This window comes from Carcharodon carcharias, chromosome 1, assembly GCF_017639515.1.
Source record: "Carcharodon carcharias isolate sCarCar2 chromosome 1, sCarCar2.pri, whole genome shotgun sequence".
Classification (NCBI taxonomy): Eukaryota; Metazoa; Chordata; class Chondrichthyes; order Lamniformes; family Lamnidae; genus Carcharodon; species Carcharodon carcharias.
The window spans coordinates 45949315-45972711 of NC_054467.1; the positions used below are offsets into that span (position 1 = coordinate 45949315).

At 39.1% G+C, this 23397-nt stretch overlaps 1 protein-coding gene across 1 annotated transcript in view; it reads right to left on the reverse strand.

Moving 5' to 3' along the window:
- rapgef2b (Rap guanine nucleotide exchange factor 2b) overlaps window positions 1-23397 on the reverse strand; it is a 552839-nt gene that overhangs the window by 49850 nt on the left and 479592 nt on the right. Inside the window, exons 21-26 of the mRNA XM_041188696.1 lie at window positions 20882-21005; window positions 19093-19116; window positions 17592-17815; window positions 8200-8382; window positions 7787-7939; window positions 1918-2152 (exon numbers count right to left, since the gene is read on the reverse strand). Of these exons, the coding sequence (XP_041044630.1) occupies window positions 1918-2152; window positions 7787-7939; window positions 8200-8382; window positions 17592-17815; window positions 19093-19116; window positions 20882-21005 (943 nt within the window). The remainder of the gene's footprint in view (window positions 1-1917; window positions 2153-7786; window positions 7940-8199; window positions 8383-17591; window positions 17816-19092; window positions 19117-20881; window positions 21006-23397) is intronic.

The window sequence follows — 23397 nt, forward strand, 5'->3', positions numbered from 1 at the left end:
AGGATACAGGCAGCAGGGGTTTTGATGAGCTGGACTTTATGTACAGTAGAGGATGAGATGTCAGCCAGGAGACCACTAAGAATGGTCAAACTTAGACATGACATCAGCATGGGTTAGGGTTTCACTGGCAGGGTGCCTGAGAAAGGGGGCAATGTTACAAAGATGTAAGAATATGTCAGTTATGATGGAAAGGATGTCTTGCCAGAAGCTCAGTTCAGCCTCAAACAGGATGGTGATACAGTGAACTGTCTGATTTAGACTGTGATAGTGGCCAGGGCGGAGAAAGGAATGGTGTTTGTTGTAGTCTGAGGTTGGTGACTTTAGTCCTCTCAATGTTTAGTTATAAATCTTTCCTCTTCCAACATCTCTCCACCATTGCCCAACTCGGTGAGACTACACTCGCCTGGTTCCATTTTTATCTAGTCGTAACCAGGGAGTCATCTACAATGGCTTCTCTTCCCACTCTGGCAGTTATGTCTGCTGTCCAAGGATCTATCCTCGGCCTCCTCCTATTTCTCATCTACACGCTTGCAACATCCAAGAACTGGGCATCAGTTTTCACGTGCAAGGCGCAAGCTGATGGTACCCAACTCTACCTCAACATCACCTCTCATGACTCCTCCACTGTTTTTAAATAATCAGACTAATTTTCTGACACCAAGTACTGGACGAACAGAAATTTCCTCAACTAAACATTGGAAAACTAAAGCCATTGTTTTCGACCCCTACCACAAACTTCGCTCTCTAGTCACCAACTTCATCCCACTCCCTGGCAACTGTCTGAACCAGACTGTTCAGCCCTCATGTCATATTTGATCCTGAGACGATCTTCTGACCACACATCCATGCCATATGCCATCACTAAGACCACCTTCATAATTTCGCTGGAATTCATTCCTCTGTCAGCACATCCGCTGCAAATAACCTCATCATGCTTTTTTTTACCTCCAGGCTTGACTATTCCAATGCATGCCCTGGCTGACCTTACACAGTCTACTCTCTGTAAGGTTGAGTTCATCCAAAATTCTGGTGCCTGTATACTGTTCCCCATCACCATTGTGCTTACAATGGTTCCTGGTTTTAAAAAAAAGGCCTTGATTTTAAAATTCTCATACTTGCTTTCAAATCTTTCCATGGATTCACTCCTCTCTATCTCCAGCCCCACAACCCTGCCTGATCTCAGTGCTCCTCTAGTTTTGGCCTCTTGAGCATCCTCAATTTTAATTGCTCCACCATTGGTAGCCATGGCTTCAGCCTGAAGCTCTAGAATTCCCTCCCTAAACTTCTATGCCTCTCTACCTCCTTTAAGATGATTCTTAAAGCCTACGTCTTTTACTAAGCGTTTGGTCATCCGTCCATATGTCACCTTATGTGGCTTAAAGTTTGCTTTATAATGCTCCTATGAAGTGCCTTGGGACATTTTGTTATGTTAAAGGCACAATGTAAATACAAGTTGTTGTTGTTGAGTGAAGTAACTATCCTAGATCGATAAACAGATAGAGAAATTACATTGAAATTATATAAATCTCACCAGAAATTACTGGTGAAAATATTGTTTGATGGTGTTCATTGCGAAGATGCAATGTAAGTTTCATTATAGACATCATAGCCACTGATCCATAACAGCAAATGTCAAAGTTGGCTCCTTTCCCTCATAATTAAGATAAAAGCTAGGGGGGTTGCCTGGCAGAAGCTGCCACTGTTTACAATGGCAATGCTCCTCGTGTGATCAGATAATGACTACAGACAGACAGCATGTTTTCAACTACAGCAAACCACCTGCTTAATGACCTAGTCAGAACCTAAATTACACTGAGTCAGCAGCAAGCTTAGACTCAAATACAGGAACACTTAAGCAGCAAACTTGGTTACTGCAGCACTTCAAACAATTTGAAAAACAACAAAAACTTGTCCAACCTTATACAGTATTGATCTGGATCAACTGCTGATCGCTTTTCCAATCTTCTGTCTATACCCAAGCCTAAATTTGAGTCCAAAACACTGACAGAATGTCGCTGCCGACGGTCATCATGGAAGCTGGCAGATACTGAGTCGAAGGAAGAATTGCTGACAATGCTGGAGCGGGAGGAAATTTCACTGTGGCCAGAATCTGAAAAATTATCAGCAGTGGCACTTGGTGCTAAAGCAAAGCCTGGAAAATGGAAAAAAAAAATTGAATTACTCAGCAGTCAAATTTAGTGCCAGTTAGGTCCTTGGAAGAGCTGGGGTGAAAAAAATCTGAACTTCGTTAGTATTAAAGTTTTGGTTCATTTCCATTGCACTAATTAACTTATTCAGTAAAGCTGGACCGGTATAAAATCAAAACAGATTTAACATAGTGGAGGAAGCCCTCAGAATAAAGGATCTCCACAGAACAAAAACAAGGGGAAAATAATGCCTTTCAGGTATAAGTTTATCTATTTTGTAATAAAAAGCTAATTCTGGATCTGAGATAAAATGGAGGAGATTTGAACATAAAATCTCATGCTGTTTAGCAGGGCTTTATCAAATGTTTACCTTTTCAAATGCTAAAATAGAGTATTGATCCACTGTTATAAAAATAAATGATGGTGCTGAAACATTTGCATTAGATGAGAGAATGTGGCTTTTCTGAATGGGTGGCAGTGTAAAATTTCAACCTGATAAGGTCAGTTAAATATTGTCACAAATATGGAAAGTACTGGAAGCCTAGCAAGTTAAGCAATAGGGAGTGTTTCAAAAATGTAAGACTACAAGATAAAACAATTACCTACCAATTGCAGCATTGCTCTTTTAAGATTACCTGCCTAAGAGTGTGGTGAAGGCAGATTCAATCAGAGCTTTGAAAAGGGAACTGGATAAGTATCCAAAGAGAAAAAGTTTGCGCTGGTACAAACAGGATGGGCCAAATAGTCGCCTTCTGTGCTGTAACCATGCTACAATTCCACGAATTACTGCAATGTTTGCAGAAGCTGAATATTGAAGGTCTTTCACACAAAAAAACAATAGTAATTGTTCGGAGTCTTGCCCATCAGTTGGAGAACCAGTGGGGAACCCCCTTCAGTCCCGTGGATGAGGCTTGACAGAATCAAGTGCCCTTTAGACACTCAGGCGGCCACCGATGTGCCTTCCCCGTTATTGAGGTCCCTTGGCACTGCCTGCCAAGAGCTGCTGAATAATCAGAGGCCGGCAGATTGCCATTGCCGCCAGCATTGGCGAGAGTGGTGGCTGCTGGTGACAGTGCACCAACCTGAGGCCAGGATCAACGTTAGACCCAAGGGCAAAGTTGAGTAAAGGCCGGATGGGGGTCTCAGGTAGGGGTTGGGTGATGTGGGAGAGGAGGGTTGGAGGCAAGGGAAGGAGGTTGGTTTCCAGGCGGCACCCTCCTTGCCCAAGGCTAGGCCCCTCAATCAGGAACAGATGGCCTGACTACATGGGGCTGACTCTTGGAGTTCACTGGCAAACTCGAGTGTGTTTGCTGTGTGGCCTTCTCAGGGAATGGGAAAGCTGTGTGGCCCCCATTTAATCCCTGAGCCACCATTAAGTTGCGGTGGTATGCATGAATTGGCTCATTAATGGGTCTAATTGACATCCTGGCACCGGTGGCCATTAATCCTGTGTTGGCCTCTTCTGCCCTCCCTTAATTGGGACAGCTTTTGCCGCTGCCGGGAGACTAACGCAAAGTATTTCCCACAATTAAACGGCTTGCCATGTTTCCTGCTGCAAAGGGATGCATTCAATTCAGCCCCATGTGTGATATAATTCTCAATGGGAATATTCATTGTATTTGAAATTATTCCAAAACATTTCATGCAATCCTCAGTATTTATTAATAATTTGCATGTATGGACTGTTATTTCTATTATCACTCAGGTGAATTGAGACAATTGGAAATATTGCTCATTCAATCTGCGGAACTATGTTTTTTTTTAAAAAGGTTTTAATATATGATGCAAGACATGAAACATTTCTTTTTTTTAAGCAGGTGATTGGCTGTATATTTGAGGTGATCACATCTTATTTCTCCTCCTGCTGGTTGGAGCTCAGGTCTTCTTACAAGATTATGTTGATATGGATTGTTAAATAAAATACGTAAATTACAAATAAATATAAAGCAATCAAGTCCTAATTGTAGAAGGATAAGAACCAGTTTTAGAAAATCCTGCTGTTTCAAACATATTGTGTGACCATTTTCCTCTTAAGTGTCACTGCATCCGGCTTCTGGAAATTAACCACGTTTCTTATACAATAATCTATCAAGTTCAGTATACTCTGATTTTTAATTTTCCAATTGTTTCTCTGGCCTACCACTTTGTTCCTCAATTATTCATGTCAAAACTGCATACTGCGATTTTCAAACAAACAGAATTACACTGTCATCTAGTCATACATATCTTGGCTAATTAAAATTCTTGTTTTATCATGACAGTTGGTTCTCATATTCTATTTAATTACCCTAAGGCTGCAGATCACCTCCCACAACCCCCCAGCCAATCTAATACATTTTTCTTTATACAACAACCCCACCTATCCCATAGGTCCGTGGTGCATTGTTATTCTTGTTACTGTTTTCACTTCCAAGAGAGGATGAAGAGCCTGAAAGGTCCGACTGTCTGGAGCCATGAGATCTCAGCTTACTGCCACCTGACAAACAGGATGAGAAAACCAATTTAGAAATCAAATCTGACACTCACTGTATCTCCTTTGAACAGAACCAGGCTCTCATTTATCCAGACAACCTTCACAGTGGTGAAGTCAATCTGACTAATTCAGAGGAAGCTCTTCGGGACTTTAGCCAGGAATAATTAGATAGCAGAAAGCTTAATTTTTCTCTCTCTCATTAAAAAGGCCAACAGATTGTCTACAATATTAAATACCTGGACACACAAAGACAATTACTCCAAACTTTTAGAAAATAACTACCATGTACTCTAACTGGCAAATTCACAGTACATCAGATAGTCATATCCTGGCATGGATTAAGGCCTACAACTGTTAAATGACATGTTCTCATACTGGCTGTTATCTGTGCACTGACAATGTTTTAACACGTCTTAAAATGAAAGGCATGACAAAGGTTTACTCTAATCTTTACTGAAAGAACACAAAATAAATATTATGCACATTTTCATAATCATGTAATCTGGTGAATTTCTGCAGAGAGTCTAGTTTTCAACAGTAATCTTCAATTACATAATAGTGAAAAATATAAGCACTGCTTTATTGCATGGGGCACAACTTGGAAGAAATGAAAAAATGGGTTTATCTAACTCTTGCAACCTGAAAACAGGATTGGACAATATTTTCCATTAAGGGGAAAATAATTTTCTTCTGGAGGCTCAGGCTAATTCCTGCTGATAATGTGTTCTGTGTCACTGATGAGATGATGGTTCCATTCAAGGACTTATCGAATCCTTCCAATGCAGAAAACACATAGGTTGAACTAAAAAATCATTAACTCAATTGTAAACCACTAAGTTCTGTCGTGCTATGTTACTTAGCTAAGTAGCTATTAGTCAGTGCAGTGATGGAGCAAAATATTTCAACATTTATGCTCTCACAAGGTCACATAATTATGCAGTACACGACCTGAGCCAACAAGTGGAACAGGGGAAACAGAACTTTTTTCCTCACAATTTACAATGGGATTGCTTGCCATGCTGGTCAATTGTGGCTTAAAATGACGGGGTGCAAATATTAAACACAAAGTAAATGTATCTGTGGGAACTTAAATTATTTCTCTGGAGGGAGGGGGAAATGGAGAAACAGCTGAATTATTTACACCATTACAATGAATAAAATTTACAAAGCACCTGGAGTCAGTTGTATTATTAGAGGTGTGAAAATAGACAGTATTTTAATGCCACAATTAATAGTAGTAGGTTAAATGTAAAATGTTATTGTAAAATAATTTTGCCATTTGTCAGTTGAGCCATGTTTATCAGCATATGAGAAGCTCCTTGCTGTTTTGAGAAAAATAGGAACAGTAAAGTCCCACCTTTCGTAACCTCCTTATTCACGTATTCACTCACCCGCGCAAAAGCCTTTGTACACCAGATCACCCATTGTGAGAGCAATTGTTCGCGTATCGGTGTTTTTTTTCCCCTCTCTCTCATTAAAGACCTTTCATTCTAAATGAAATTATCCCATTTTATTAATTCTATTCTGGGCAGATGTGGCTGCGGTTGGTGCTGATCCATGATGGAACAGAGACCTTGGCACCTTTTAACAGGGAAATAGTGTCGAAGTCTCTGGAAGTAGATTCCTTCCATTATTCCTGGCCATGGTCATTTAATTTTCTTCTTTTTAAGCACCTGTCCGACAGGGGTGAGAGGCGGTGCCAGGAATGATTGCAGCTGAAGTGCAGTTCAAACAGAGAAATTAACCTGGAAATATCTGAATCTCTGCTGCAATAGTGGCTCTGTTCAATTTTGAAATGTTTACCAATTTATTTGTCTTGTTATGTAAATGTGTCAATATCTGATTCAGTAAAACTTGGGAATGAGAGGAGGGGTAATGCACAATAGCCAGAGTTAAAGAGAATGTTACTTCATTATTTTTTAAAATGAAGATATTTTGAAATTATTTGTTTTTAATTTTACACTTGTCTGAGGTGAGTCATATGCTTTTCTTAAACGAGGATTGTCTCGTTTTAAAATTTTCCATACCTGTCTTGGAGCTTACAAGAGATGAGTCTGTAGTTGAATTGTTTTGTTACAACATTGAACTCGAGAGTCACCCCTGCAGTCTGTCGCATACCACAATTTGCTGTAGAGTAACTACACAAACCAATGCTTCCCATTGCTGGAACCCATCTAATTGACTCCCAATGTGAAGCATGTTTGTCACTTGCGATTTCGCTGATTTGTGAGGTTTCACGTAACCACCACAAATGGCGGGACTTTACCGTATTGGACACTTTAAGACTAGCAAGCACCATGGGCTGGATTTTTAAAATGCTTTGGTATCCAGATTGGAGGTGGGGTGGCAAATAATTTTGTACCACTGACCTCCATGCCGGTTGCTGCCACAATCCTGACCATGAGCAATTTTGAATGAGGGTGGCTCAAGGTCAGATTGTCGGTGCACAGTCAACCAAGGACAATTATTGTTAATCTAATAGGCCCCATTCTCACACCAACTGGAATTTACAGTCAGAACTGTGGGCAACCCACATTTGGCCTGGACGATGTCCCCTCCCCGAACCCATAATGGTAGCTGGGCTACAGCTGCAGTCGCTGGCAGTCACCTGGAGGGGTTCCCTCTCCAAGATCATGGCAGGCAGCTTTGGATTTTTAAAACATCAAGATAAAATCACCTTTGTTTGTCTCTTGCAGACTCCAATTTCAGATTGGCAGTTGCAACCTTGGCCAGAGCTGCTGGACGGAGTCCTGGAGGATCTCCAGCATTCGGAGTCTGCCCACAGTCTCTGTTTGGAGGACAATCCTACTCCCTGGCCTTTAATTGGCTGAAGAATTGAAAATCCCCATGCCTAAAGCACATTGTGTGGGGTGGCGATCTGAAACTAGGTGCCATCTCTGGTTCCTGACTCCTGATTGAAAATCCAGCCCCAGTTATCTCCCATTACACGATAAGTGCACATAACACATGAATGACCACTAGAGGGTGGAGACCTGACAGTTTTGGGCATATGGGATAAGCAGTCAAAAATATGTCTGTGGTAGATTGAAAATCTCAGATCACATCAGTGACTATATCACATCTCCTTAGCAAATACACTGGCTTTGCATGGTTTTGGGAATGGGCCCATCTTGGGATCTGGTGCATTTTCTTTCTAAAATACTACCTTTCCTTGGTGAGGTCTGAGGAGATGTGGGAGGAGATGACAGCTGAGATGATGTATTTGATATAGTATCTTCTGCCTGCTTTTTATTCCGATCCAGGTTTGCTTCTTCAGACAAGGACAGAATTTTCTTCAAAGCTTGAGGAGAATGTGTACCTTAAGGACAGAAATTAAAGTAGTAATGCAGATAACCTTTTTTTCCCATTTCAACACATAACAAGCAAAATAATGCTGAACAACATACAATAATAAAGAAAAGCTACTGGAATTCATAAGTCCTTATAACAAAAACATTTCGTATTATATTGAACTGACTCTTCAGGAGAGGTTATTTTTCAGACACACTTTGTGGAAGGAAGCTCGCAAACACTCAGTTCAAAAGCATAGCAGAAAATTATTTCCAAAAATTTTATTACCAAATGGAGGGAGGTCTTTAACTTGCACTTTCTTGCGTGATGGATATAATGAAACAGCTGGGACCTGGAGGGCCTGATTTACTTTCTGCTGTTGCTGCTTCTGATGTTGCACCCCTGATCTTGGAGCGACTGGAGATGTATCTGAAAGTTTTCCTACTTTCTTTTCGCCTGTGCTTTTGGGTACTAGATGTCAATGAAGAAAAAGTATATATGTACAGATTACATTGAAAATGCAAGGTTCCAACTTGGAATTTCAGAACTTAAGCTTGCTGGCACTGAAAAAATGTTTACCTCAGATTTGGGGAATGAAAAATGCTGCAATTAGGTTTACTTCCCAACACTTACGTATTGCTTGATTCTTTTATTTTTGGTTTCTGCTCTTTTGTTTCAAAAGCGTAACATACGGCTCAATTTAATGGCTTGGGCAGTGGCCTCATCCGCCTGCTTAACCCTGCCACAGCCACTTCCAGATTAAATCCCAGTCAGACACTTATCTGCCTGCTGTTGGGATTCCAAGGACTTTGGAGGCAAAGACACCAACTCCAAGAGCTGCCAATGAATCAGAATGACAGCCCCTGCTGGGACTGCAGTAGGCCTAGGACCAAGAGCAGTGCTGAGGGCCTGGAGGACAGTTAATTTTGTTGGGGTTGTCTGGAACCAGTCAAGCAGGTACCAGCGAGGGGGCTGGGGATGGTGTGGGACACTAGGGGGTTTTCCACAGGGTCTACAATCAGAAGGATGCCTCAACTCCGCCTGCCCGCGCCCATCCACGCATATACCCAACCAAACCAGTAGCAGAGATGAGAGGTGCTTGTGGCCCTTAATTGGCCACTTATGGACCTTAATTGGCTTAGGGATGGGAAGGCCTACCTCACCTTTCCCTGCCTCTGACTTGATTGAGGGATAGGCAGAAGTTGAAGAGCTCTCCACCTCGTGCCTTCCTGCCTGATTAAAATGTCTCAAATCACCTTCAGCCTGCTCCTGCATGGCGTGCATTAAATTCTGCCCTTTTATTGCTGCAGGTTGCAAGACCCAAAGCTGGAAAGAACAGTTTTTAAAACAATGATTGCCTTGCAGTTTTAGAAGTTGTGGAGAAGGAGTAAACACAAGGAGCAAAAAAAAAGTTCCAAGTTTTAGTTTTTAAAGTACTATCAAGACAGATAGAATGAACTGCAGTACCACTGAGCTTTATCAGCGTGAGCTCTTAATTCTAGTCATGTACTTTCTTTAGAAATGGGGCCTGAGCAGAAAGTGCAGATGGTTCTGCAAACCAGTAAACCAACCAGTCTAATATTTCTACATCAAAACATATTTTAAATAGTGCATACCGCACATGCCAGGTCCTCGCATTTTTTAAATAAACAACTTGCACCCAAGTGGCTTAAATTTTAAATAATTACTTTTTAAAAAATAACAGCAAAGACATGCGTAAAAAGAAATGCACATGGAATAAATTTAATTAGATCTTGCAAACTCATTTTTACATTTGGTTTTAAGATACGTTGTCTTTTTTATATTTTCCCCATCATTTTTCTGTAATGATCAATTAGACTGTTTTTTTGCCCACCCTTTTTCATGTCCAGTTGACTTCCTTTGGTTGTGAGACTTCCATGACAATGCAATGAGAATCCATCACAATTGAGAGATCACACTTAAAAAGTGCCAAAAGTATTTTAAAAAGGGAAGAAGAAAGCTGGCCACATCCTGTTGTTTTCTTTCCCTAACAGGGCCTACCCACCTTGTAGGAATCAGGGATTTTCAAGCTCAGCCAACTTTAAGTAAATGCCACCAACAATTAGCTTCTAATTGATCTGAGGATGTGGCTACTCCAAAACCTTCCTTAGGCAGCTCGTCTGAGCAGTGGCCTTCTAAGGATTTTAAACACAGCTTCATGTAAGAGCCAACATATTAAAACTATCTGTCATGAAGAGATATTAATGTCTATAATGTTATTGGAAATTATTTTTAAATTGGAATTGGAGTAGGGTGTGTGCGTGTGTCTGTATGTATATATATATATATATATATATACACACACACATATGTCTGTGTGTGGCTTAATTGGATTAAAACCAGCTAGTCTGGGTGCTTTGATGTATAGTAGTTTTGAGATGTTAATTAGATAAACGTAAGGAAGTTAAAAGGTAAAGTGTAAATTTGCATATGTTGAATAAAGTATTCAAGAGTGGGAGACGCCAAGCAATGTGTTTATATTACTTATAAAATCAGTGAGATGAAAATGTTATTGTTAGAAGATGTGGCCTTAAAAGCCTGGTGATACAATTAAAATTTACATTCAAAGGAAAAGCTAGGTATAAACAGAAAGGAGTTTGCATATAGGTCAGAGGCATTTAAGATCTAACCAGCCTGTAAGTCTACAACTGTGTCTGCAAAGGAAACAAATTGCAAGGAACCTTATTTTGAATTCGTAAGGTCAAATGTGCTTTGCACTCTTTAAAGTCTATGGGTTACTGCTACCTTGGTGAAGATTTACCTGGGAGTGATTAATTTGGGGATTTGTTTAAAAGTTATTATGGTAGTAATTTGTAGACATGTGTATGTGTTTAATTTGCTGTTAAATTAATAAATGTTTAATTTATTTTATATAAAAAACCTTTTGAGGCTCAGTGGTCTTATTCCTGAATTCAGAGCTGCATCTTAAACATACCAATTGAAAATACAGGTTATGACAGTTGTTTAAGTTTCCCTCTGGGATTTAGACAACTCAGCCTTTACCAACTGCAATGTCATAACAATTGGGGGCTCTTGGCGGGATATTTGTAATTCCTTGATTGGTTTGGAATTGGTGAATCTTAAGGTTATGAGTACAAGAAGCACTTTGAACTCGGGGATTGGTGAGGATTTTAGAAGTAGTGAGACTGCAAGATAGTTTTGGCAATTGCTAAGACTTGTCTACGAGTAGAAGATATAACTCCGATTGAATTACAAAAAGTAACCAAGAGTAAGTTAACAGAGTTGGCAGATAAATTACAATTGGGGTTACCTGTGGGGGCTAGGAAATCAGATATAATTAAAGGCATAGCACAGCATCTACAGTTGGAAGTGCTACATGACACTAGTGAGTCACAGCTGGAGGGAGTGAGGCTTCAGTTACAAATGAAGACACTTGAACGAGCAAAGGAAATGTAAAAAACTTGAATTAAAAGCAAAGGAAAAAGACAGGGCATCCCAAAGGTAACAGGTAATAAGGCAGAAGAGAGAAAGAAAACAGGAAATGGAGTTAGAAACTGTGAAGATAGAGAAGGAGGAAAGAGAGAGAGAGAGAAAATGAGAATGAATTCCAACTTAAAATGTTGGCAGTTGAAAAAGAGACACCAGGAGGTGAGGAAGGACTGATCTCCAGAGTAGGGCCCAGTGGGGAGATGTTTAAATTTGTACAAGCTGTTCCAAAGTTTGAGGAAAAATATATTGAAGCATTCTTTATTCATCTGAGAAGATAGCTAAAAAGATGAAATGGCCACAGGAAAACTGGACATTATTGTTACAGCATAAGTTGGTGAGTAGAACGCATGAGTTAGATGCTTCGTTATCAGAAGTATCGGTGACTTATGATGTGGTGAAAAATGCTATTTTGAGTGCATATAAATTGGTTCGTGAAGCATACAGGCAGAAATTTAGGAATATGAGAAAACAGCCTGGGCAAACTTATATTGAGTTTGAGAGAGTAAAACAAAGTAATTTTGACCAGTAGATATAGGCATTAAAATAGAGACAACATATGCAGCTCTTAGGGAAGTCATTCTTTTGGAAGAATTTAAAGATTCAATTCCTTTGGTAGTGAGAACTCATGTGCAGGAACAGAGCATTGATTTTGTAAGACAAGGAGCAGAGATAGCTGATGATTATGAGTTAGTTTCTAGAGCTAAACCATTTTTTCCGCACCCTTTCAAATCAGAAAAGGACAGAAAATGGGAAGGTGAAAGGAAGGTAGTCAGAGAAGAGAAAGAGTAGCTGGAAATTCGCAGGAGCTTTCGAAAATTAAAGTATTTACATTGTAATAAAGTGGGGCATAGGAAGTCAGTGTGTTGGAATTTACTGGGAAAATCTGTTGAATTATAGGGGTGCAGAGAAGTTCTGGAAGTAAAAGTACTATACGTCTGAGGTTCAGGCACAGTGGTTTGTGTACAAGTAAAACAGGGAGAAGCAGTGATAGATAAAGAAGTGGGAATGTGTTCACAGTTTACCCAAGAGAATTCTGAGGAGCAGGTTGCAGAAATGTTTAAAGACTTTGTGTGTGAAGGGAAAGTCTTTCCATATGTACAGGGTGGAGAAGATAAAGATGTTAAAATTTCAAGAGATACAGGGGCTAGTCAATCCTTAATGTTGTGGGATAGTGGCATTTGTTTTTCAGAGGGAGTATTGCAGGGACAGGTGATAATAAGCAGGGTTCATAGAGATGCTAAACCTAATCCACTGTGGAAGGTAAAGTTAAAGAGTAAATAGAAGGCAGGTGAAGTTACTGTTGGGATGGTAGAAAAATTGCCCATTGCAGTGTTTCAATTTATTTTGGGTAATAATATAGCTGGATCACAAATGTGGGTGATGCCTATGGTAGTTGAACAGCTTGTAGAAGTATTTTCAACAGAGGTGTTACAGAGAGAGCATCCTGGATTGTTTCCAGATTGTGTGATAACAAGATCACAGGCACACAAGTTGAAACAAGAAAATCAAGAAGGGCAGGCAGTCTGAAGGCAGGGAGAAGGTACTGAAATCCAGTTAGTTGGCACTGTGTTTGATAACACTGTTCAGGAGAAAAGACTACAGGACAATTCAGCTGAAGTGTTTAACTCAAGGAGGTTGGTGGAGTTGCAGAAAAATGATTTGCAATTAAAACAGTTATATCAGTTAGCTTACTCAGAAACAGAATCAAAATGTATTCCAGTATGTTATTACCTTAAGAGTGATATTTTAAAGAGAAAATGGAGGCGGATCATGTTTCAGCAAATGAAAACTGGAGAGAGGTACATGAGATTCTGAGAATTGCTGATGAAATTCCATTGGGGGCCATTTAGGAATTAGAAAGACAAGGCAGAAGTACAGAAACATTTTTATTGGCCAGGATTGCATAGAGATGTAGTCAAATTCCGTAGAACATGTCAGGTAACAGGAAAACCACAAGCAGTGATTAAGCCGACATCTTTAATTCCAATACCAGCATTTGAAGAACCTTTCACTAGGGTCATGATTGATTGTGTAAGACCCCTCCTAATACTAAAAGGGGAAATCGGTACTTACTGACAATAATGGATGTGTCTAAAAGGTTTCCTGAAGCGATACCTTTAAGAGAGATTACAACTAAGAAGATTGTGGAGGAGTTAACTAAATATTTTACAAGGTATGGTTTACCTAAGGAAATACAATCAGATCGGGGGTCAAATTTCATGTCATAACTGTTTAAGGAAGCGATGAACAATTTGGGGATAAAACAATTTAAATTAACACCTTACCATTCAGAGCCACATGGGGTTTTGGAAAGATGGCATCAAACTTTAAAAACTATGATGAGAGCGTACTGTCAGGTTTATCCACAGGATTGGGATAGGGAAATTCCATTCTTGTTAATTGCTATTAGAGACGCTCCTAATGCATCAACTGGTTTTAGCCCTTTTGAACTAGTTTATGGTCATGAGGTAAAGGGACCACTGAAATTGATTTATGAGAAATTGGTGTGTCAAAATTTAGAAGCTATCAAATTTCAGGGAAAGATTGAACAGAGCATGTGAGCTGGCTAGGGAACATTTAAAGATGTCACAGCAAGTAATGAAAATGAAGGCCGATAACAAAGAGACAGCTCGCAGCTTTATTTCTGGAGAGAAAGTACTAGTGCTGTTAACAGGACTAGGTGATTCATTAAATGCAAGGTTTATTGGGCCTTACAGGGTTGAAAAGAAATTGAGTGAAGTAATTTTTTTAATAACTACACCAGATAGAAGAAAAAAGCAGAGGGTGTGTCATGTAAATATGCTTAAAAAGTACTTTGACAGGGAAGAGGAACAAAAGGAGGTATTAGTGGTAGTGGTGCATGACTCAAATTGATTTTCCTCTAAGCAAATTGGTTGAAGGGATATTTGAAAATTTAAATGAAATGTTGAGTTACCTTCCAAACAAGCATCAAAGTGATTTGGAAAAGCTATTGCAGTCACACAAACCTATTTGTGGAAATAAGTTGGGGAAGACAGATTTACGTATACATGATGTGTCTGTACAAGTTTTATCTTCAATGAGGCAACATCCTTATAGATTAATTTCAGCAAAGTTATCACAAATACAGAAAAATTGATTTCATGCTTCAAAATGATATTGAGTCTAGTTGCAGTAACTGGAGTTTGCCTATTGTACTGGTCCCAAATCTGGATGGAACACAAAGACTGTGTGTGGACTTTTGAAAGGTGAATGCGGTGACAAAAGCGGATTCCTATCCTATAGTACGGTTGAAAGGTTGCATTGAGAAAGTGGGACAATCGAAACTTATCACAAAGATTGACATGCTAAAACGATACTGGCAGGTACCATTGTCAGAAAGAGCAAAGGACATGTCAGCTTTTGTGACGCCAAATGGACTATATCAGTTTAAAGTCATGCCATTAGGTATGAAGAATGCACCTGTGACATTTCAAAGACTAACAAAGTAATTGCAGATCCAAGCAATTGTGCTATTTATATTGATGATCTGATTGTTTCAGTCAGACGTGGGAGGAGCATTTGCAGCACCTGGAAGAATTATTTTCTCGATTACAAGAAACTAATTTGGTGGTGAACTTGGCTAAAAGTGAATTTGCAAAAGTGCAAGTTACGTATCTAGGCCATACCATTGGACATGGTAAGGTGGCTGAGAGATGTGAAAGTCAAGGATATCGTGGATTTCCCAGCGCCTACAACAAAACGAGAAGTTTTGAGATTTTTGGGCATGAGTAGGTTTTACTGGAAATATGTACCAAATTTTAGCAGTGTGGTTGCTCCACTAACAGCTATAAAAAAAAACAAGAAGTTTCAATGGACACTGGAGTGTCAGAAGTAATTGATAGTTTGAAAACTGTATTAACTACAACACTAGTTGTGGCAGTACCCAATTACGCGAGGCAATTTAAGTTGGCTGTTGACGTGAGCAATTTAGGCATTGGGGCCGTACTGTTACATGATGATAACACTGGAATTGAAAAACCGACAGGATGTTTTTCACGGAAGTTGAATGTACGATGGAGAAGATATCCAATGATTGAAAATGAGATGTTGGGTTTGGTGTTAGCATTGCAGCATTTTGAAATTTATGATGCAAACAATTCATCAGAAACAATTGTTTATACAGAAAACAATCCTTTGAAGTTTCTGGACAAATTTCGAGACAGAAGTGCAAAACTTTTCGGGTGGACTCTAATATTACAACCATTTTATCTATGGATTATACATGCTGCTGATAGAGAAAATCTGTTCGCATTTGGATTATCAAGAGTTTGAAATTTCAAGGGAAAATTGGACATTTTTAAAAAAACATTTTGAGGCTCGGTGGTTTTACTACTGAATTCAGAGCTGCATCTCAAACATACCAATTGAAAATATAGGTTATGACAGTTGTTCAAGTTTCCCTCTGGGATTTAAACAACTCAGCATTTACCAACTGTTGTATCATAACACTGTCTCAGTCCATGGACGACCCATAACCACCACCACTGGAAATCAGTTGTTAAAAGTTGTTAAAAATCAAACTCTGGCTGTGTATTTCACTGTTTTGTAAAGTTATGTGTCAACTACATCCAGGTCTTATTCCATGACTGAAACCAAATTCCAAACAATTAATGCAGTTACAGTACATGAGTCAATGAATCTGATCTGTATGCATTATCTTAACCATTTAACTACCAAATAAAACACAGAAATTGAGATTTTAAACATGTACTTTTGGCAGTATAGCATCTACAATTACAACCTAATCAATCTGTCCCTTTATTGTTAATTGTAATATTTATCAAAAAGAGTAAAATATTTATTGAAATAGTGTAACTAAATTTACCACTCTTGAAGGTAATTACATTAGTTTCCACCCTTGTACCTGCTTGCCAAAATAGTGGTGCTACCAATTTTATGAAGAATCATTTTCAGAGCCATTTTAAAAAAAACTTTAAAAGATTTCTCATTAACACATTTTTCTTTATTTCAAATCTATCTGCTGACACTATAAACATTTTGTACAGTTAAGAGACCGGAGTTGAAATTGTTGGACCTGTACTTGGAAATTAGGTTACTGCTGTTAAAGCCTCATTAATAACCAATGCCGAGATGAGGATAAAGCATGGATCAAGAAATGGTCATATGCCCGAGAACATCCATTTCATAAACTATGTGAAATCTGCTTTACTTTGGATGCAACCCAACCCACTCTCTCTCCTGAAAGGAAATGTCAGGGAAAGTTTCTTCCAGTCATCCAAGGGAAAACAGTGTTAAAGCATTCTAACACCTATGTAATCTGACATCCTAAGTTATACACCACAAGTCTGTTACCTTCATAGGTCACCAAAAGCACAGTAACTCAGGGAGCCATCATATTGCTATTTGATTGTCTCCATCTGACTTTATCTTTACAACTGTCAATCCCTTTCTTAGTCATATTCGTCCATAAGGTGCTCATCAATACAGCACTGCCATGGAGTCTATTCTACACACAAAAGCAAAATACTGTGGATCCTGAAAATTTGAAATAAAACCAGAAAATGCTGCAAAGCTTCAGCAGATCTGGCAGTCTCTATGGAGAGAGAAATAGAGTTAACTTTTCAGCTCTACGGCCTCTCATCAGAACTGAGAAAAGTTAGAAATATAATAGGTTTTGAGCAAGTGAAACAGGGGCTGTTTAAACTGTAATATTAATGTACATTTCAGTGTTGATAGCTTAAACTGGTTGAGCAAAGGAGATAGTCACTTTCTTGGGTCTCCAAAATAAAGAGCAATGACAGCAGCTTCAATCTGCTGAAATGTGATTGGCATATTAGTCATGAAATCTGGTTCACTCAATGGATAATTAAACTTTGTTTTTTTAAGGAAACATTCAGGCATTAAATTTAGTTAAAACACTGCCTGTGAAAGGATGTTATAAATTGCTCTAGGTGATCACAAGGAATTTTAAATCTACCGTCATAATGGATTACCTAATTCTAATTATGCAAAGGAACCATAATATAAATTATTTCTTTTGTAACAAAATATGTATTGAAAGTCAAGATAATTGGTATTTTAATAAACTATTTCAAAATTGTAATTTATTGTTTCTCACACCTGGGATGAAATTGAATGTTTCCTTTAACTCACAACGTAATGAAATCTGATACAGTGTAAATACATCAACATATTATCAAAGAATATATAAAAAAACTATGACTTACACGTATTAGTACTTGGCTCACACTGCAGTGACAGTGCCTGCAGGCTTTCTTCATCCATATCCAGATTAAGGTTTGCCAGGTATTGTTTTACTTTCCGAGCCATCTGTGCATCTTCATAGAGTTTCTTGGCATTGAGAAATGAGCTGCGGCGTACCCGTTTTTTGTGTCCTCCTGTCTGTACCACATCCAGCACAGCAGCATTTGTACTGCCCTGGCTAAGCGACCTGCCACAGTGGAGAGAAAGAGAGAGAGACGCCGCTGGTTTCAGCATGGAACGTCAAAGACTGGACATGCAAAGGTCAGATTGAGGTCAGTCTTGTTCAAGCTCAAAATAACACATGCCTCATTCCATAAGTCAGACAGACAAAAATGAAAGAAAAGGAATGAAGAGTGAAAGGAAGATAAAAACCAGCAACTACTCTGCAAATAACCCTATTCTGCTTCAAGTTGGGAACCAAACTTTACACCACTATGAGCATCTCTGCCCACTAATTTAAAAGAAGCTGCTACTCCGGCAGAAGAGTTGGAGTAGGAGTCAAAGCTCATGCAGGGCTGATGTTAAACAGCAGTTGTAATAAATCCTGACAATATTAAAAACAAAATTGTCTCAATAGTACTCTATGCCACTTTATGATCAGCAGGAAGGTACACTCTTCTCAGCCCTCATAGAATGGAACCTCTGCATAAGATCAAAAAACAAAACAGTAACGCACCGCAGTCCAGTTGAAGCTCAGCCCAAAAGTCACTGAATGCTGAGACTTCAAAAATCACTCCCATTACCTGAGTTACCAGGATGCCCCTAAATACAGGTAAATATTTATATTTATTTAGAATAAAACTTTAGAATAAAAGTTACATTGATAGTATTTTAAAAAAATTATGTATAAATATCTGGCAAAATTTTCCCTGTAAAGTTACAGTAAATAAAAACAAATCTAGCATTTACAAGCACCCAAATTTATTAAATTGCACCTCCATTAACTACTGTCAAGCCCAACATTAAGCTGAACTGCAGATAAAACCAGATACAAGCCCAACATGAAACGGAACCACTGATGAAACCAGAAGACAAACCCAAGCTACCCCAATGATGTAAGAAAGGTAGCATAATCATATTGTAATTATAAAAAATAATTGTCCATGAAATTACAGTTGCCAATTTCATCCTGATGTCTGTCTTTAAAATATTTGTAGTGAACAGTTATTGTTTCTCTGAATTTATTTTATATATAGTTGTTTTCAAACCATTATTAAATATGTAACTTTTAAGGGACTGGGTGCTTTAATGATTTTGAAGCTATTGCTTCTAAAGTCGCTCAAATGACCTTAGTAGCCTAAGCAATGTTAGAACAGACTCATGTGAGTAGTTAAAGATCATCCAAAATGAGGCCAGAGCACAAAAGGGTTAAACTGAAAAATTTCAAAGCTTAAAGGAAGCAGAGAGAGGGAAAATGCAAAATGGCAAAAAAAACATCCTTGGTGCCTGCAGTACACCACTTACCCCAGACTTCTCCACTTCTTCTTCCTGTAAGTGAGAGCCATGAATATTGAAGCGTGGATTAAGAAGAAAGACAGAGAAAGATCACAAGCTCAGACAGAAAAGACCAGATCTCAGACATGCAGTAACAGAAGCCAAGGGACATAACACAGTCCAGTCACTTCAGTCATCGCAACACAGAAACTGACCACGACCAAACATACTGAGTTAAATGCAAACATTTCCCAGTCCAGTCAGAGTAACTTTCGCCCTTCAATGTAGAAAGTAATTTAATAATAACTTTAATATGTTTATAATGAAATTTCATAGAATAATTGAAGACTATTTGGAGATTTTGTTTTGCCATCATTCTCTATAAAGATAAAGTAAATGCAAAAAATTCTGTCCATTTATAGATACAATTGTATAATCGATAGGAAAAGAACTTCTAATAACCAGAATGCACAGATCTATCGCAAACCTGGATTTCTTTAATCCTTGCAGATAGGTACCAGGTATTTATCTCAACATAGCATTTTAATGATGGTGTAAAGCAGTGTTAAATATGCTATATTTCTTTATAGGTAATATACTTTTGTAATAGTGCAGATTGTAGCTTCAGTCAATTCTACCCATGGATTGGATTTTTAACTTGCCATCCCAGAGTAAAACTGACATTGTGGGTTGCCTATTAGAGAAACCGCCTAAATTAATTTCTGGTGGCAGCAAGTTGAAAATCTTGTCCTAAATTCAAAGTCAATATTTGTTCAACATATTGTCATTATTCTTTACAATGCTGCAAATATTATTTTGACTTAACTCTAGAGCAAATACTTGAAAATATCATCTGTTAATGAGCAGTCCTACTTCAATAGCACCAAATGTACAAGGACCACCGACAAACCCAACATTAAACTGTCTGGTTTGTGTATTCTGCCGCTTCAATGACAAGGACAATCACGAAAAAGCAGAATAACAACCGGGCTGACCACTCATCTTAAATCAGCAGGTCCATTCTAATTTTTTGAAAACAGTGCATGTTAGCTTACTGCATGCAATTCCTTGATGATTTATGTGTATGTACTCTCTCATTTTATTTTAATAGAGATATCCAGGAGGAACTTTACTGGAAATATGAGAGTAGGGACTCTGAGAGGGCTTTGGTTTAGTCAAGATAGTACAGCTTTTTTGGTTATAAGTTGCAGTTTGGCACCATCACAGGTTACAAACTCCAGCTGATTTAGCGCTTCAGATTTTAGGAAATCAAAATAGTACACGTGTGAAATATAGGACCGTACACAACTTCTTCACTTACAGTAATAAATAGGAACCATTTGATGCCTTAATTTAGATCTTGTTCAATGCTATAAAATGCAAGATACTTCTACACCATGCTAGAGTAAGACCTTTGAAAAGCATTGCACCACAGAAGGAAAAATTGACATTTCAAAAGACCTATTGTGAAACATTGTATAACAGATATTAAGCACCAAAAACATACAGCACTAAAATAATTAAAACAATTACAACATAACAACATCTTTTTCTGCTAGATTATGTGGTTTTTAGTACTTTGGTATCGGGCAGGTTACATCAATGGAAAGCAAGTTATTATCTATTCTCAGAGCACTATTGCTGCTATGTCTTCTGGATAGAAACAATCTGAACTGTGCTTATTCTTTTAAAGAGAAGAGACATTTCTGTCTACAGCTAGCCCTTTCCGAGTAGGTATTTTATTCTCTACCATGAATAATTTTAATTGACTCATTACACTGCTATGAATTCCATTATTCTGTGAATAGATAACACTAACCTTGTTCTGAACATAACAGCAGGGTCCATATTAACTGAAGCCATACGGCCAACATGACGGATTTCTTTGGCAATCATCCGTAGCTTTTCAAAATTCACCAAGCCTTCCACTTTGGAATCATTCCCTAAGGAAAGAAAAATAAAATGACTCCTGACAAAGGCAGCTAGACAAACTTCTATTTTACATGAAAATGTCTACTCTACATCCAGAGAATCCAGGTGAAAGACCAATATCCCATTAGGGAATTTCAATGTTTTAAAGATCTAAGAAGGAATAAATTAGAGTATGAATTGCACATGTGTATTGATTTCAATACTGGGGGTGTTAGTAGGAGGAAGACTGCACGAGCTATAAATCAGGGTAGAGCAATTAATGGTTAACAGTAATGCTACCCTGGACTTTGCAAATTGATTAATGAAATTTGAATGCTAAAGGGAAATCACATGCAATTATAAATACACACATTTATTTGTATTTATACACATGACTTTTTGAAAGTTTAGTCTGCATAGTTAGATCTATGATTCTCCTGATTTTGCTTTCTTTAAATCAATTGTCTTCTCTAGGATTTTACATCAGAGCATCACAGGAGAGAGTTGAAGTTATAAAAACAGTGTGATAGCAGCAGAGACTAGAGCACCATGGGGAAGGACTAAAGATATAAAACAGCACGGCAAGAGCAGCAGAGACCAGAACATTGCAGGACTCAAAATTGAACCATAAACCAACAAAAACAAAATCAAGGAGTAATGTCACAGGACAGCAGGTAGGTGATTAGTTGGTGAATACTGTAGCTTTGTTTTTGCACTTTAAGCTGGGGGGGGGGGGCGCGGTGTCAACCTTGGAGCTAAGAATTTGTCACGTCATATTAATTTATTAAATGAATGAACCTTTTTATATGCAAGTCTTCAGTTACTTCTGTTAAGTTTTAGTTAGTCTAATACATGGAGGCATGGCAGGGCATCTTAGTTCAGTGGAGTGCGCACCCTGTGGCATGTGGGAATTCCAGGACGCTTCCCCTGTCCTGGACAACCACATGCACAGGCAGTATCGCCAGCAATCCGAGCTCCGAGTTTCAGAGCTCAGCAATAGGCGACATTGTAGTGCAAACAAAAGGCTGAGAGTTTCACAGATCATTTCTGGAGGTGGTAACCTCATAGCTAAAGGGTGTGCAGGCAAAAACTGCAGGTTGACTAACAGGTAGTTAAGGAGGGCCAGCAGATAGTGCAGGAACCCCTGAGTGCATCTCACTCTCCAAATGGCATTCAGTTCTGAATACAGGTGAGAGTGATGGTTCATCTATGAAGTGTCGCCACAGCCAATTGCATGGCACAATGGACGGTTCAGTTGTGTGGTGCGGGGGAGGGGGGAAGATTGGGAAAACAACAGTGGCAGGGTATTCTATAGTTAAGGGAACAGACAGCCATTTATGTGGCCCAACATATAAATCCAGGACGGTATGTTACCTCCCTGATACCAGAATGTCAGTGGGTGGCTGGAGAGCACTTGAGGTAGGAGGGTGAACAGCCAAAGGTCATGGTCCATATTGGTACCAGTGACATGGGCGGAAAGAGGGATGAGGTCACCCAGGCGGATTTTAAGGAGTTAGAAGGGAATTAGTAGGATCTCAATGCCAGCAATCTCTGTATTACTCCTGGTGCCCAAGACGCACAAAAACCTTGTCTATTCCGGTTCTGCAAAGCATGAATTGGCCAAATGGTTGGAACATATATCATGGTGATCCAGACACAGCACCACTGCATGAATCAGTATTCATTCAGCTTATGAACTCAGCAACTCGCGCAGCTGAGTTCAGCTTTAATGACGCCATGTATGTACAAATAGATTGTGTTGCCGTGGGATCCCCTCTAGGCTTAACTCTCGCAAACCTCTTCGTTGGTTTCCATGAGAAATGTGTCTTCAATGGAATGACACCCAACTTCCTAACCCTTGCATATTTCCAAAATATGGATGATAAGTTTGCTTATTGAAATCCACAGCTGCATGTAATAATTTCCTTACGTGTCTTAAAGGGATCCATCCTGAGCTCAAATTCACCTTTGAAATGGAGCAGTAGATTGAGCTCCCTTTCCTTGACGTACTAGTTGAGAAGTCTGCCAAGGTCTACTGCAAGCCACCTTCACTGGTCAATAAACACATTGGGACTATTACAGTTCCATGCGCTATAAGACTGGCTTTATCCGCAAGCTTGTAAATAGGGCCTAAGCCATTTACTCACCATGCAAGCTTGATACTGAAATAGGGTGCGTCAAAGACATCCTGTGGGATAACGGCTACCATGATCAGATCATTTCACGCTGTATATTGCGCAAACTCATGAATGGGCCTAAGGCTGTCACTTTCAGTCCTGAAAAGTGCCCAGTCTACCTCAGATTACCCTGGAACGGCAAGGTATCTCGAAAATTTGAGCAACAGGTGAAGCTGTTTCACACTGCTACTATGCAGTAGCTTCCAGTACATGCAAATGCGCCACACTGCGAGCCCAACTGACAATC